A 14,602-nucleotide genomic window follows, 5' to 3' on the forward strand; every position below is an offset into this window, starting at 1 on the left:
TTGGGAGGCCCGGGATCACGCTCCAGGCTGACGCAGGAGTGCACAGGGAGGGGCCGGAGGTTACCTTTCAAGCTCCGGTACTAGCGCCAAGTTCCATCCCTCAGGACCGGCTGTCCCGCCTCCCCGGGTTGCATTGCGGATCGTCTTCTCGGTGCAGCCCGGGGAGCCCGGCGGTCCGCGGGCGCGCGCCGCCGGGGGCAGCAGCGGTTGGCCCTCCGCGCCGGCAGGCGGCGCTAGTCTTGACCCGACCGAGGGCGGCTCTCGGGCCGGGCTGCTCTCGGCGGCGCCGCACGACCGTCCACGGGGCGGGGCCGCGGCAACGGTGGCGGCGGCTCCTTGTCGCCCGAACCGGAGCGCGCAGGCCCGTCCCGGTGGTCGGGGGGCGGGGGCGCCATGTGGTTCATGTACGTGCTGAGCTGGCTATCGCTCTTCATCCAGGTGGCCTTCATCACGCTGGCCGTCGGTGAGAGTGCGCGACCCGGCCCCGCGCGGGCTCCCGCTCCGGCATCTGTGCCTGCCGGGGGTCACATCACGAGGGCGCCGGGGCGACCGGCGAGACCCCCGCCCGGCCCTCCCGCCTTCGCAGCCCCCCTCCTGTCCCGCCTGGTCCTGTTTCTCCTCCTGGCCTCAGCAGCCTAGCTGACCGCGAGTCCTTCCAGGAGTCACAAAGTCCACCCCAGCGGTGCCCGGGAGAGGCTGCCTCAGATGCCCCTTGCCCGCGCACCGCCACCCGCTGTCGCGCCCGTCCTCGCACAGCCGGCCGCGCCGAACTTTCCCCGACCCCCTACCGCCGCCCTTTCGCCTCTGGCCCTTCGTGCTTCCTACTGCCTCTGATACCCTTTCCCCTCCTGGCTAGTTCCTACTGTTGCTCCCAGCTGAGATCTCACCTCCTCCGAGAAGCCCTCCTTATGAGGTTTGATGGTCCGGCGCGCCCTGTTCTTCCCCTAAAGTAGCACCTGTCACACTGGGATCGTCTGACTCCATTACTACTCAGCCGCCCCCTCCCGGCGCCCGCTCAGAGTTGGGTCAGGGAAGGGACTTTTGTCTGTCTTGCAGTGTGCTCAGCTCTCAGCCCAGCACCTGGCATATTTGTTGGATGAGTGAAAGAAGTTCCCTTTTATGGGCCAGAGGTTAGGTTTGTGCTGAGGCATCAAATACAGGTTTCCATTCACTTTTATGAAATCTCTTCTTGGTTGCCTTGATAGTTTTACTTGTGACTTTGGAGGGTAACACACGGGTTATTTGGTTTGTTCCTTACCTCATGGACTCATGAAAGGTTGGGTGGGACCCAGCTGCAGATAGAGGGCTGATCAGGATGGTGGGAGTGACCCTGGCTAATGTTCTCCCTGCTTGCCTTGCTCTCCTCCCCGCTCCAGCCGCCGGACTTTATTACCTGGCCGAATTGATAGAAGAATACACAGTTGCAACCAGCAGGATCATAAAATACATGATCTGGGTAAGTGACAGCTTTCCCCAGGATCCCCCTCACTCTTGACCTGCCTCAAAAGGAAGTGGGGAAAGTTTGGCCTGGGTGATGAGACCCCTGATCTTGCTGTTTCCTGAGGATACTACCCCCCACCTCCCTGCCCTGTACCTCCCCTGTGTCTGCTGCCCTGGTCCTAGGTCTTCCAGAGCTTCCTTCCCCAGTGGCATCGCTTCACTGCAGGCCTTGTTCTTGGTTCCTTAAGGTGACGGCCAAGTGCCTGTTCTGTGTTGACAGGACCATGGCTTTGCCTTTGTTTGATTATCTTCAGTGGTCTTAGCCCCTTGCTCTGTTCACAGCATTTAGAACTGAGAGGAACCTTAAGGACAGTTTTGAGTACTTGTTTGACCAAGTGACTTGTTCTAAGAGGGAGACACCGTCCCTGGCACAGTCCCTGCCCTGCTCAGGGCTCATGGAAGGGTTCTCTTCCTGAAGATACAATCCTTGCCATCGATGTCAAAGCCACAGGAGAGACTGCTGGTGATTTCTGCAGCTGCAGGAGAGGCTGGGGAGGGGCTGGAGGCTCATTTGAACAGGAGGGGTCCACTGCCTCTCAAATCCCCTGCTGTCCGCAGCCACTTTCTCTCTGGCATGACCTGGGGTAGGGAGTCAATGGTGGAAACAAGACCATAGCTGTCAGCCCTGGGTTCAGGGACCCAGCTCATAGGTGTTGATACAGGAATCAGTCCTTCATTCAGCTAACTGCCTGCCATTTGTTATGCACTGACAACTATAAGTCCTTCAGAACTGTGGTTTTCAAACTGCAGGTGTGATTCATTATTGGGTTGTGCAATCAATTCAGTAGGTCATTATCAGCATTAAAGAAAGGAGGGGATGGAAAAGACTAGAATTGAAATCTGAACTTTGATCACATATATTTGTGTGTGTTGGGGTCACAGTGGAAGCTGTTTTTCTTACTGTGGGGTGCTGTCAGACAAACTTTGGGATTAAAAAGTGCTGCCCTTTGGGAGCCGAGAGGCTAGTTGGGGAGGTCAGAACTGTGGCTGTGAAACAAGAAAAGACTCAAGCATGAAAACAGTGTTGCCTGAGTAGGCCAGGGGTTAGTGAGTCCAGGAAGGCTGCCTGGAAGCAGCTTGCTGCACTGTGCACCTCTGTTGTTCAGTTCTCCACAGCTGTGCTGATTGGCCTCTACGTTTTTGAGCGCTTCCCCACCTACATGATTGGCGTGGGCCTCTTCACCAACCTTGTCTACTTTGGCCTCCTCCAGACCTTCCCCTTCATCATGCTGACCTCGCCTAACTTCATCCTGTCGTGCGGTGAGAGGGGACGGAGTGGGAGGGACAGCTTGAGGTAGGATGTGCCCAGCTCCGTCTATGGCGCCGAAGGGGGAGGCAAACCACTGAGGTCCTCCGGGAGGCCAGGCTGGTTGGAGGTTGGGGCTCTCACATGTGAGGAACCGAGAGCCCACACTGGCTCTAGTGACTAGAATTTGGAGGGCTGGGATGATCAGAGAGGAATGACTTTCCTGGGGCAGGTAGGGTTTGGAAGATTCGAGAAGGGAAAAGAAGTGGGTCGGCTGAGTAGTTACAGCCCTAAGAAACCACTTGGCCAGGAGAAGCCCAAAGCCTTTCCCTGGCCTGCAGGCAGCGCCCCATCCAGTCATCTGGCCGAAAGTCATGATTAAGGTGAGCTTCATGGGGCTGCGGGTCTCCCTGCAGACAGCTGCCTTGGGGTTGACAAATGTGTTTGGAGGACCCTGGCCTTCCTGCCTTTGCTCTGCCACTAGTTTCTGACCTTAGCGTCTCCATCTGTTCAGTGATATTTGGGGAAGCCATTCGGCACATAGATGCTCTAGTTATTTCTGGAAAAGGTTCTAGACAGAATCTGGTAATCAGGATTGCCTTCTCTCCCTTCAGTTGTTACTGGTCATTATACCCTTTTGTCAAGATGTCAGATGGAATCGGGGTTTCTTAGAGCTGCTTTTCTATTTCTGTGAGAGAACCTGGAAAGAAACTGTCATTCACAGGAGGGCATGGTATTCAAGCCAGGACTGAGTACCTTGGTTTGATTCCACTGAAAGATTTGTTCTGTGGGGGTTGGTGTGAGGTGTCCTTTCTTGGACGCTACGCCCCTCTTGCATCTTCCTACGTGGGAGGGTGCTCTCCACTCCCCCCACCCCCCACCTACAATGGCATGCTTCCTTGGCTTCCCGATGTCACTCCCTCAACTTGCCCACTGGATGCCTGGGGGAGTTGTTCTGAAGGTCTGGGGGCATGGGGCACCCTGTCTTCCACCTTGCCCTAGAGCATGGCTAGGCCTGGCAGAGCTGTTGTCCCTGCTGTAGAAGGGGAGTGGCAAGAGAGGAGAAGAGAGGAAGGACCCGTGCTGTTGCCGGCGAGCTGTATGTGAGGGGTGTTGGGTTTGAGGGATGTCTACCCTTCACTCCACCACAACAGGAACCCCTGTGTCTGAGCAGTGGGTCCCCAGGATCTCTCTCGGTCTGCGTTTGGCTGCACACGAAGGAGGTGTGTGGGGCTGCAGAGCATACCAGTTCAGATCAGCCAGCCTTGCCCTGGGGCAGGATGAGGAGAGACCCCGTCCCCGGAACTTGGAGGAGCCCTGAGACTGCGCCGCGAAGCACCAGCAGAGGGCGCCCTTTATCCCTGAGGAGGGAGCGCCTCTGTCTGTGACAGCCTCCGCCAGTCTGGAGGGGACGCAGGAGCAAGTGCTTGGCCGTGACTTCCTCCTCCCCCACCGCCAATGCAGAGCTCTCTTCAGGACTTAGGGCCGCTCTAGACCAAGTCGTTTGGCATGGTGCTTTGGGCTGTGTAGCACTGAAGTCTCATTTTTATAACATTCAAGGAGTTTTTTTAATCTACTTCAAATTTGACTCATACACACTCGGCAGTGGGCAGATGGGGGCTCGTTCTTTCATTTTAACAGGTGGGAACCTGAGTGCTGGAGAGTAGTGTGCTTGGCCCAAGCTGTGCTCTGGGTCGTGTGTAAAGTCGGGACCAAGACTTGGCTTCCGACCTCCGGGGCCTTGTGAAGGCTAAAAGTCTATTTTATGTCCTCCCTGAGACTGACTGACTCTTCTTTCCCTCAACAGGGCTAGTGGTGGTGAATCATTACCTAGCGTTTCAGTTTTTTGCAGAGGAATATTATCCTTTCTCAGAGGTAAGAAGTCTTCAGTACGTCTTCAGACTACTAACAGACACAGCAGGGGTAAAGGGGGTTTGTGTGATTTCTTTGTGAATTGGGCTGTGATTTGAAACAGACCGTTCAGGGATAGCACATTAAAAAATAATAATATAGATGATTTTAGAAAGCTGTGAGTATGAGGAGCAGGGACCGTTTGGCTGAGGAAGAAGGGCAGTGCTGTCTCCCAGTGAGTCCTTTGGGTCTCTCAGGATCCCAGCCTGCCATCCTAAGGTCAGGAAGGGGAATGGGGTGACCTGGTCTGATGCAAACCTCACAGGGCAGGGCTGGGCCACAACCTTGAACCCTGCTGCTCTAGTTTGAACCCTGGAGAAGAACAAGGTTACTTCTCCAGGAGATACGGGTCAGTCAGTTTTGCCTTCCATCTACATCCTTCGGTTCAGAGGAGTTGCTGGTCCTGGTGACCAGGGTTCAGGGATTTGGGCCTGAATCATGGTCATCTTCAGTCTCCACCTTCCCCCACTGAATCTTCTCCATGTCTGGGGCTGTCCTGTCTCTGCTTCCTGGGCCCTGGTCCCCTTCAGAGATCCCATGTGGGGGCATCAGTGTGCACTTGACCAGCTTTCTAAGATACACAGTGACTGCTCCTGGACCGGCCTTGGCACCTCCAGGAGCAGCATCTTCTCAGTGTCTTTGTTGCCAGGTCCTGGCCTATTTCACTTTCTGTCTGTGGATAATCCCGTTTGCGTTCTTCGTGTCACTCTCGGCTGGGGAGAACGTCCTGCCCTCCACCATGCAGCCAGGAGGTGAGAAGAGGGTGGGAAGGGGTCATGGTGGGAGGACACCAGCAAGGCCTGAGCTGCTGGGGGAGCCAGAGCCCACCCTGTGATAGAGACAGTTGAATTCTGGGTGGGCAGCAGTGTGTTCACACACAGACACACACGTACACACACTCATCTCCCTGCCTATGTCTCCACAGATGACGTGGTCTCCAATTACTTCACCAAAGGCAAGCGGGGCAAACGCTTAGGGATCCTGGTTGTCTTCTCATTCATCAAAGAGGCCATTCTACCCAGTCGGCAGAAGATATACTGACCCCCTGGGGAGGGGATGCTGGCGCAGGAGCCGGAGAGTCAGGCCCCTGGGCCTCTGCAGTGGGTGGGGGCCGGGAATTGGAAGGCACCTTCCCCCAGCCCTGGCCCTCCTTCCCTCCACTCCCCTGGAAGCCCTCATCCCCACCCTCCTCAGGAGGCTCAGCTCAGGTCAAATCTGATACTGCTGGAGGCTGAGACCTCAGAGGCTGCCAGGGAGGAGTCAAGGCCTGCCTAGCCAGGAGGCCGCCACCCATCTGGGTGCACAGGAGCCAAGCCCCTGTGGCCCGCCTGCTCCCTCCTGAGATCGGTCAAGAGTTCTGGCTCAGCCCGGGCAGACAGGGCCAGGAAGCTGAAGGGCAGACAGTGATAACTGCCAGTGGGCAGATGGCCGTGGGGAGCTGTGACTTAGCACTCGCAAGAGAAAGCTTTTGCTGTTGAACTGTGATTTCTGTCCAAGTGTTGATTCCCATTTGAATAAAGATTCTAGGTGGCACTGTCTGCCTTAATACCCTGAAAGTTCATCTTCCTTTCTTCCTGCACACCTTCCACCTGGACTGGCTTTGCTGCACCAGGGCTCTTTTTCCATGTTTGGGTCTTGCCCTTCCGAAGGGACCGTTCTTGTGGCCCATAGTGGGAAGGTGACAGGGATGAAGAGCCGAACCTGGTCGGGGGCTGGGGAGTGGAAGTGGAGGCAACCTTTTTTAATCCCCTTCTCTTTCCGTCTCTTCCTTCCCTGGGGCTCTGTGACTGCCAGGCTGGGGGCAGAGAGGGGATAGTGTGGGACTGGGTTAGATTTTTCAGGAGAACATGTATAATATCCTATTTGTAAGTCTCGTCCTAGGGAAGAGGAGTAGTTTCTGGCTGATTTCTATCTCGGGCTTGAGGAGAAACAATAAAAATTGGCTTCTAGGCAGCCTGGACTGCAGCCTGTTGTGTAAGAAACTGGTGGTGGGAGAACCTGTTTGTTACTCTAAGAGCACACAGGGCCGGCCCTCTCTTCTGAGTGGTCATGGCTCCTAGGAGGTGATTGTCTTCTAAGAAGACAGGCCAGGTCCTGGGCATAGGGCAGCATTTGTCGACCTTGCACTCCAACTCTAGTGCCTTCCAAGTACTCAACAGTATGTATGGGAATGAAGTCCCCATGGGAGCCATTACCGGCATGTCCTATACCTCACAGCAGAGCAGGCAGGTGCAGAGATGGACTGCACACCTCTGGTACCTTTCAGCCACTGGGAAGACCTCTGTGCTTGAAAACCTTATTTCTACCTCCTGCCTCCAGTCCCACCATAGCCCTTCATTTTCTTGGCTTTAGTATTCCCTTTCTCTTAAAAATAATCAGCCTTCCCCTTTCCTGGGGAGGAGCAGCCATTCTGGCCTCCTCTCTGGCGCTGAGTCTGCCAGGCCCTTCTGTCCTCTGCAGACGAGGCTGGCCAGCAGCTGGCCTTGCTGTCTCTTGCTGGCTGTTTCTCTCTCACTCCAGTGGCGACTCTGCCTTTCCACTCACTCCACTGCTCGTGTTCCAGGGGTTGCCAGCAGCCTTGTGCTAAGTCCAGCCGACCCTTTTCACATCTCTTTCTGCATCTCTGCAGCGTTGGGCAGGTTTCATCACTGCCAGCTTCCCAAGCCCTTTTGTGGCTGGTTCTCCCTCTCTGCTCCCTTCCAGGCCAGTGCAGGCTCCCCCACTCGCCCTGTGCACAGAGTTCTGTCATGGGTTCCCTGGAGGAGCTTGTCCCTGCTCATGGCTTCAAGGCATTGAGAGCTGACCTCCAGCCCCGGCATCCCTTTTGGTCCTGTCAACCACAGTTCTGCTGCCTTTGGGCACGCAGACAAATCTTGTGGCCCAGATAGCATTTGCTGCTGTCCTCTGCAAACCTGCCTTTTTTGGGTACCTGCTTTGGCCCGAAGAGCACTCAGGAGCCCAGCCAGACACCTGCTTTCTCTTTCTGCCCGGACATCTAACAGCTGTCAAATTTACCTTCCTAACCTCTCTATGTGAGCCACTCCCATGGTCATCAGCTTTCACCTGGATTATTGTGACAGCCTCCTTTGGCTTCTCTGTCCCACAGCTGGAGTTGTCTTTCTAATGCATAGTTGATCCAGTCACTCTCTGGCTTACAACCTTCCATGGCTCTCCACTGCCCTCAGGATACTAAGTCCAGACCCCTTAGCATGGCTTTTGAGACTCGTGGTGTCTTGGTTCCTGCTTGCCTCTCTGGCCTTGTCACTAGCCACTTTGCACTCTGAATTTCAGCCTCCTGTATCCAGAAATGCCCCGTTGCTTCTCCTTCACTCTACTCACCTGGGTACCTTCTCTGTCAGTTCTCAACTTAAGACTTCACTTCCTCCAAGGAACTCTGAATGTCCCGTCTCCCCCCAGCACACCACACAGATGACTGGTCTTACTTGCCTGCTGACTGCTCTGTCTCCCCACTAGACTGTAAGCTCCTTGAGGGCAGGGACTGTCCAGTTTTTGTATCAACAGCGCCTAGCTTGGCACCTGGCACATAGAAAGTACTCAATAAATGTTTGTTTAATGAATGATTTGCAGTGTCGTGTACAGGGGCTAGCAGGGGATCCAGGCGAGCTTCCTGGAGGAAGTACAGGTGCTTTCAGTTTCCATCTGAAGCCACAGGACCTCCCTCCGTCCTCCATATAGAGACTGCCTCTATTTCTCTGAACTGCAGAGACCCCAGTGGCAACTGGGATGAAGGAAGACCAGCGTGGCAGGAAAGCCAACGGCAGGGTGACACTCTAGCCTTCCTCCTCCCTGTTCTGGAAAATTTAGAATGAGGCTTAGAACCTGCAGCTGCTGCTGCTAAGTCAGTCCAGTCATGTCCAACTCTGTGCGACCCCATAGACGGCAGCCCACCAGGCTCCCCCGTCCCTGGGATTCTCCAGGCAAGGACACGAGTGGGTTGCCATGTCCTTCTCCAATGCATCAAAGTGAAAAATGAAAGTGAAGTCGCTCAGTCGTGTCCAACCCTCAGCGACCCCATGGAGTGCAGCCTTCCAGGCTCCTCCGTCCATGGGATTTTCCAGGCAAGAGTACTGGAGTGGGGTGCCATTGCCTTCTCTGAGAACCTGCAGACTTAATATGAACAAGAGGCAGAATTTCGAAGTGGTCCCTCATCCTGGAATCCTCACCCCTGGTGAGCTCTTTGGGGTGGGAGGGGGAGATGGGGACACCAAGGTGTCACTTTTCCAATGCCAGGGCCCAGAACAGAGGGACCCCCAGGCTGAGCCTTGGGATACTGCCCTAACTTGGATCTCCTGGGGGAGATTCCTTTGTGGAGAGAAGGGGATCTGGGGTCTGTGGGGGGAAGAAGCTGCCAGCCTTGAGCTTGAGAGTGGGCAGCCTGTGGGCACTCCCCCTTCCTCTGCATCCACATAGAATCACCACACTTCAGCCTTCACTGAGCAGTCTCCAGTGGAGAGGCTACCAAAGTAAGTTTAAGGGAGGGGTGGTTTAGGGGAAGGCAGAGCGGGGAGTCCTTGATGGGCTCGCACAGCCGCCAGGAAGGCCTCATCGAATGTCTCTCGCAGGTTCATGCTCAGCGTGTCGGTCCAGAAGCTGCTGTCACCCAAGTGCCGCTTCCGGGGCACCTCTTCCATAGTGACAGAGCAGAAGCCCTGGGGCACCTTCATTCTGTAGGGCCGTACCGAAGGGTACAGCTCGCGGATTACCACTTGGAAAGGCAGCCGCGGCACAGGCGCCACCTGGCGGCCGGCCACCGTGCGGAGGTCCGCGCCACCGTGCCCGTCGGACCTCACCTCCACGAAGCAGCGGAAGTCGCGCTCTGGCTTGGGGTTGGGATGCACGCCCAGGCGGACACCCTGTGGGTAGCCGATCTGGGCAGTGGGGGACCTGGCAGGGTTGCTGCTAAGATTCCACACCTTGGGCCGCCTGATCGTGGGTGGCTTGTAGGTGGGCGCAGGCGTCACCAAGGGCAAATTGGGCTGCTGTATCTGTTGCAGGCGCGCCTCTGGGGAGGGGTGGAAGCTCGTGGGAGGCCACAGTACCCCGACCTTGCAGGTCTTGGAGAGGGCAGTGGCCCGGGGCGGAGCACGGGGCTCTCGCTGAACGCTGGGTGTTAGGGACTGGTCTTGGAGTAGCAACTTGTGATGGAGCCACTTCTTGAAGTCAGCTTCTCTCAGAATTTGGTGCTCCTTCTGCAACATCAGAAAGCACAAGATACTTCTGGACAGCTGCTCCCCCTGTGTTTCTGTGAAAGCAGGCCCTGTGGCTGTAACCCTGGAAACCTCAGGTCTAATTGAGCAGATACCTTGCTGCCCTTTGCGAGCCCAGAGTCTGATGAGAGAAATCCCTGCTTTGTGGGAGCCCTTGTTCTGATGAGGAAAATACTGCCTGGAGGGGCCCCTGGCTCATGTGACAGAGCCTTTCCCACAGGAGAGACCTCCAATCAGATGGAGACTCAGCCTCTGCCCTAGGTGAGGTCTCTAGCTTGAGTGGGGAGACCCAAATCCCTGCCCTATGGAAACGCTTGAGGCTCCTGCATCCCCCATAAAGGAGTTCCCAGCCTGCCTTAAAAGTTTCTGGTTTGATGGGGGGGGGGGGGGAAGGCAAATGAGTGGTACAAACTTATCCTTGACCCTGGAAGGAGAGAACAGAAAAGTCTCGAAGGCCAGCAACTGGATGGAGCGAATCTGAGCAGGCTTCTTGGAAGTGGAGGCCTTGAGCAGTCAGGGTAGGGAGAGAGACAGTTGGCTGGTGCTCCAGACTGGATGGCGATGCTCTCTGTCCTTGTTTCCACTAGAGCTGAACCTTCACCTTGTCACAGAACCACCCCCTTCCCCCCTCCCTGTCTCAGTGTCTCAGTTCCCAGACTGTTGCTAAGGAGTCAGGTGGTTTGGAGACTGACCCAGCTCCAGAGGTAGGCCCCCTGATTAGGCTAAGCCAATCATCATAATTCCATCAGCCTTGCCCCAGACTTCAGTCAGTCAGCACATGGCTTTCCTTGAGCTCTAGGGATTGGAACAAGAATGCACAGGTGATCCAATTGAGGCCAATAAGAGATAAGGGGAAATCTTCAAGGGGCTTCGGGGAAATTTTAGAGACACAGGAACAGATGGGCTTTGCCTCCTCTGGATACACACACGACTGTGAGAGCTGGGTGAACCAACAGAGGGTATGACAGGGAAAACGAGAGGAATGCAGCTGGAACAGAGCTGAAATACCAGATTTTGCCAGCCCCAAAGCCCTCCCCACCCCTGGATCCGCTTAGGAGTCCCAGCATCTTCTTTTAGAGTTTCCTGGTTCTTGCATTCTGTGTAGCTATACCTAGTATTTAAATCCTTTACTCTCCTTTTCTGCCCCAGTCAAGGTCTGACATTGATCTGGGCCCCTGCCAAGTCTCTAGCTTGTCAGCCTCCAGCTCACATCTGATTCCTCGTCTGTTCTGAATTTGCACTTCCTGACGTATACCATGCTCTCATGGGCCCCCATGCCCCTCCACAGGGCTGTCTGTTCCTTCTACCAGGTCAGCTCTTCCTCGATTGTTCATATAGCCAACCGCGCCCACCTATATAGACTCTTCAGCATTATCCCTCCGGCACCCTCCTAGAGCTCCCTCCTCAGAGGAGGGGGAAGCTCTTTCCAGATGGGACCACTTCTAGCCACTGTTCTAACTAACCGCACACGGGGGTCATGCTCACACACCTGGGTCACAGCTGATGCCCAGCGCCCCTGCCCGCCCTCCCCCTTACTTGATACTCAGTCAGGTAGTCCTCCTCCATGAGGGCCAGCTGGTCCTTGAGCCTCTTCAGTTTCCTCATCTCATGGGCAAAGTCCTTCTTGTCCCGTTTCCACATGGCGTCTTTCAAGAACCTGGTGCCAAGGCGGGGTGTGTCATTCCTTCAGCTTCACCCTGGGCTGGGAAGACTGGCTGCTGCTGAGGGCCTGGGTGGGGCTGGGGGAGCCACCAGAGATGAGGTGAGCAAGATGGACCACCCCCCATCTGGCTAACCACTTCCCTGGCGGTGAGAGAGGAAAGTGATCACCACCTTGCCACTGAAGGGCTAGGACCTCGAGGTAATGCTAAACCCCAGGGTGAGGCCCTGTGGAGAGCCCCAGGAATAGCATCTTGGAGAGGGGTTCCTCTCCACAGACTCATCCTTGGGTGAGGGCCCTGGGGAAGGGTGGCGGCAGATGGGGGCAGTTCTCACCCCTCACCGGGCACAGACTCGGTGGTTCCATATCTTGCAGTAGTCAATGGGCTTGCAGCCTGTGGCATCTCGTGCGTGGACGTTGGCACCTTTCTGCACCAGGAATTTGACACAGCTCAGCAGGCCCTCGCGGGCTGCCAGATGCAGAGGTGTGGAGCCATTGCATGTCTGACTGGAGGGCCCCGCCAGGGAGAAGAGGGGAGAAAGGAAGGATGAAGGGCATCAGATGGGCAAACCAGCTCCTAGGTCTGCCGTGCCGCTAGTCCACTGGGTGACCCTGGCATGTCCTTTCTCTCTGTACCTCAGTTTCAGCTGTTGAAGGAGGGTTTGGACTAAGTGAACAGCAAAAGTCTGATTATGGAGTATGTGACCATGAGGACCTTACCAGAAGGAGAGCTGGGTTGGCTGGAGTGCAGAGACCATGAACCTCATCTCCACTTTAACCACCCAGGCCTCCTCCCCCTTCCCTACGCCTGGCCGTGGCCCACAAGGCCTGCATGACCAGGGCCCTCTTACCCCCCAACTTCATCTTCTGACCTTGCCCCATTCTCCCAACATGGCCTTTGCACCTCTGCCTGGAATGATTTTCCCCGGCTCTTCACCTGGCCGGCTCCTCTCAGTCCTTTCCTTAGAGGTAACTGCCCATTCCCAAATAGGTCTTCTTCTTGTCCCCTTTACTCACAGCTCCATTACCCTTCATAACTGCTTACCACACTCTGTCATTTTGTTCATCTGTTTGCTAGTTGACTGGCCACTCCTACATTAGTATGTCAGCTTTAGGAGGGCAGGGACCGTGGCTGTTACATTCACCGTATTCCTCAATTCTGGCCCAGTGCTCAGCACCTTAGATGCTGGATAAATATTCTGAATGAATGCAGTCTCCTCTAAGCCATCCATTCACTTTCTCAATTATCACAGTAGTCTCATGTGATAGGCATTGTCATCCACCCAAATTTCAGTTGAAACTGAGGCAATAGTTCCTAAACGCTGCTGCCAAATGAGAAACAGCTGGGGCTCTTTTGCACCTTCAAAGCCTGGGCTACCTCCCAGGCCAATTAAATGACAGACTCCTTTGGACTGAAACACAGGCATTGGTATTTTTGAAGCTCCCCAGGTGATCTCAGTGTACAGACAGGTTTGGGAACCAGAGCACTGAGACTTAGGCTTGAGTGACTTGCCTGAGGTTTTTCTGTCTGCTGGCAGGCAGCAAAACCAGGACATGAAGTAGGTCTGCCCTCTTTCAAAGACTCTCAGCCACTACCACGTGACTGCTTCATGTGTGAACGAGTTCCTGGCACCCCACAGCTCCTATCCCTCTCCGCCTTGACTCCTCCTGCCTGGAAGTGGGGTTCTTATCTGCCCAGCCTGCCAGCCCCTCTCCCTTCACAGGCTGGACTCACGTGTTGAGGGCCGCCCCTTGCTCAATCAGATAGTGAATGCAGGGGAGGGCCATGGCCTTGTTGTCTCCATGGATGACGAGGTGCAGAGGTGTCTGGCCATTGTCGGTGGCCAGGTTTACGGGAAACTTGTACTCCTCCACCAAGACCTGCAGGCATGCAAGCTTGCCCCTCTGGGCTGCAAAGTGGATGGCAGTGAAACCCTGCGGGGGCCAGAGGAGACGGAAGTGGTTGAGCAGGACTGGGCCCCGGGTCCCACAACCTAACCTAGAGAGGATTTCTTGGGATTAGCCTCGCCTCTTCTCTGTGCCCACAGGAATCCCACGGTTCCCTTTCCCACTCCCTTATCTCGCTCCCCACAAATTGCCCTACAGACAGTAGGAAGGTGAATTAGAACCGTCCACCCAGAAGCGCCACTGTCACTCCTTGCCAGGTAACCTCTGTGTGCGGAGCTCTTTGTAGGGTGGAGAAGACTTCAGTTGCTGCCCCTGCACGCCAAGGCCTTACCTTGTCATCGGCCACGATTTCGCCACAATGCCGATTTAGACAGAACCGCAACCATTCCAGGTTGCCCAATGAGGCCGCGAACAGCTCGTAGTAGCTTCCTCCGATCGCCCTCTGTTCCCACTCCTCGGCTAGACTCATGGAACTGGAGCCGGCGCGGGGAGGAAGGTGGGCGTGAGCCTAGAGGCCGGCCCAGGGCGCGCCGGGCGGCAGGACGATGGTGAAGTGACAGTCGTCGGGGCCCCCGGGCACCTCTTGGGAGGTCAGCCCGGCCCGGCCTGAGTCCTCCCCTCCCCGCCCCGACGCCCGCACATCACGCCCGCGCCCACCTGCGCCGCCGGACCGCCAGCTCTCTGCGGGTGGTTGAGCCCTTCTTTGCCAGTTGGAGGTGTACGTCCCCGGAGAGGTACTGCCGCCTGATGGGTGCCGCCGCCCACCTGACGAAGTGCCAGCTCGCGCAACGGGCGGAGGCGGAGGCCGGCGGACGCTCTCCGACCAGAGTCGTGGTGGAGGGGCGGGACCTGGGCACCTCCCTGGCCGGGTCACCGACCAGCTGGTTACCCGCTGCCACGGCCCACACGTCCTGGAGACTCGGCATCTCAACACCCCCAACACGGAAAGACGAGTAGCTTTTGTTTCTGATTATAAAATTAATAAGTGCTGATTGTAACAAAACAAAACAGAAGGGCAATGAAGATATTAAAAATCACAACCCCATTATCCACAGAAATCATGATCTATTTCGCTATATGTATGCATATCCTATACGTGTTCCTGCCTCTTTTCATTCAGTCTTATACAATGAATTAGCTTCCGTTGTC

At 55.8% G+C, this 14,602-nt stretch overlaps 2 protein-coding genes across 3 annotated transcripts; one reads left to right on the top strand and one right to left on the bottom strand.

The window, feature by feature from the left end:
- Positions 1–284: 284 nt before the first annotated feature.
- On the top strand, positions 285–8,238 carry TEX261 (testis expressed 261). 2 transcript variants are annotated; one of them, XM_040223975.1, is made up of 6 exons: positions 285–463; positions 1,377–1,456; positions 2,607–2,760; positions 4,554–4,621; positions 5,307–5,409; positions 5,583–8,238. In XM_040223975.1, the coding sequence occupies exons 1-6, from the start codon at positions 394–396 to the stop codon at positions 5,696–5,698; spliced, it is 591 nt and encodes a 196-aa protein (XP_040079909.1). In that variant the 5' UTR covers positions 285–393; the 3' UTR covers positions 5,699–8,238. The 2 variants fall into 2 exon arrangements, with proteins under 2 accessions (XP_040079909.1, XP_040079910.1); XM_040223976.1 differs by having other exon boundaries at positions 294–463; positions 7,949–8,238.
- A 555-nt stretch (positions 8,239–8,793) lies between these two features.
- ANKRD53 (ankyrin repeat domain 53) lies at positions 8,794–13,965 on the bottom strand. Its single transcript, XM_040223977.1, has 5 exons — positions 13,785–13,965; positions 13,281–13,480; positions 11,888–12,052; positions 11,422–11,542; positions 8,794–9,867 (listed from the first exon to the last, which is right to left on the bottom strand). Exons 1-5 carry the CDS (start codon positions 13,920–13,922, stop codon positions 9,148–9,150), a joined length of 1,344 nt encoding a protein of 447 aa, XP_040079911.1. The 5' UTR covers positions 13,923–13,965; the 3' UTR covers positions 8,794–9,147.
- Positions 13,966–14,602: the final 637 nt, after the last annotated feature.

Source organism: Oryx dammah, unplaced genomic scaffold, assembly GCF_014754425.2.
Source record: "Oryx dammah isolate SB20612 unplaced genomic scaffold, SCBI_Odam_1.1 HiC_scaffold_25, whole genome shotgun sequence".
NCBI lineage: Eukaryota > Metazoa > Chordata > Mammalia > Artiodactyla > Bovidae > Oryx > Oryx dammah.

Bases quoted from the DNA above. Each gene is read 5' to 3' on its own strand.
- TEX261 (XM_040223975.1), top strand. From the start codon at position 394: ATGTGGTTCATGTACGTGCTGAGCTGGCTATCGCTCTTCATCCAGGTG. The intron at 1,457-2,606 runs GTAAGTGACAGC...TCTGTTGTTCAG, and splicing joins TCATAAAATACATGATCTGG to TTCTCCACAGCTGTGCTGAT. The intron at 2,761-4,553 runs GTGAGAGGGGAC...TTCCCTCAACAG, and splicing joins TAACTTCATCCTGTCGTGCG to GGCTAGTGGTGGTGAATCAT.
- ANKRD53 (XM_040223977.1), bottom strand. From the start codon at position 13,922: ATGAGTCTAGCCGAGGAGTGGGAACAGAGGGCGATCGGAGGAAGCTAC. The intron at 12,053-13,280 runs GTGAGTCCAGCC...GGGGCCCTCCAG, and splicing joins CAAGGGGCGGCCCTCAACAC to TCAGACATGCAATGGCTCCA. The intron at 11,543-11,887 runs GTGAGGGGTGAG...CCTTGGCACCAG, and splicing joins AACCACCGAGTCTGTGCCCG to GTTCTTGAAAGACGCCATGT.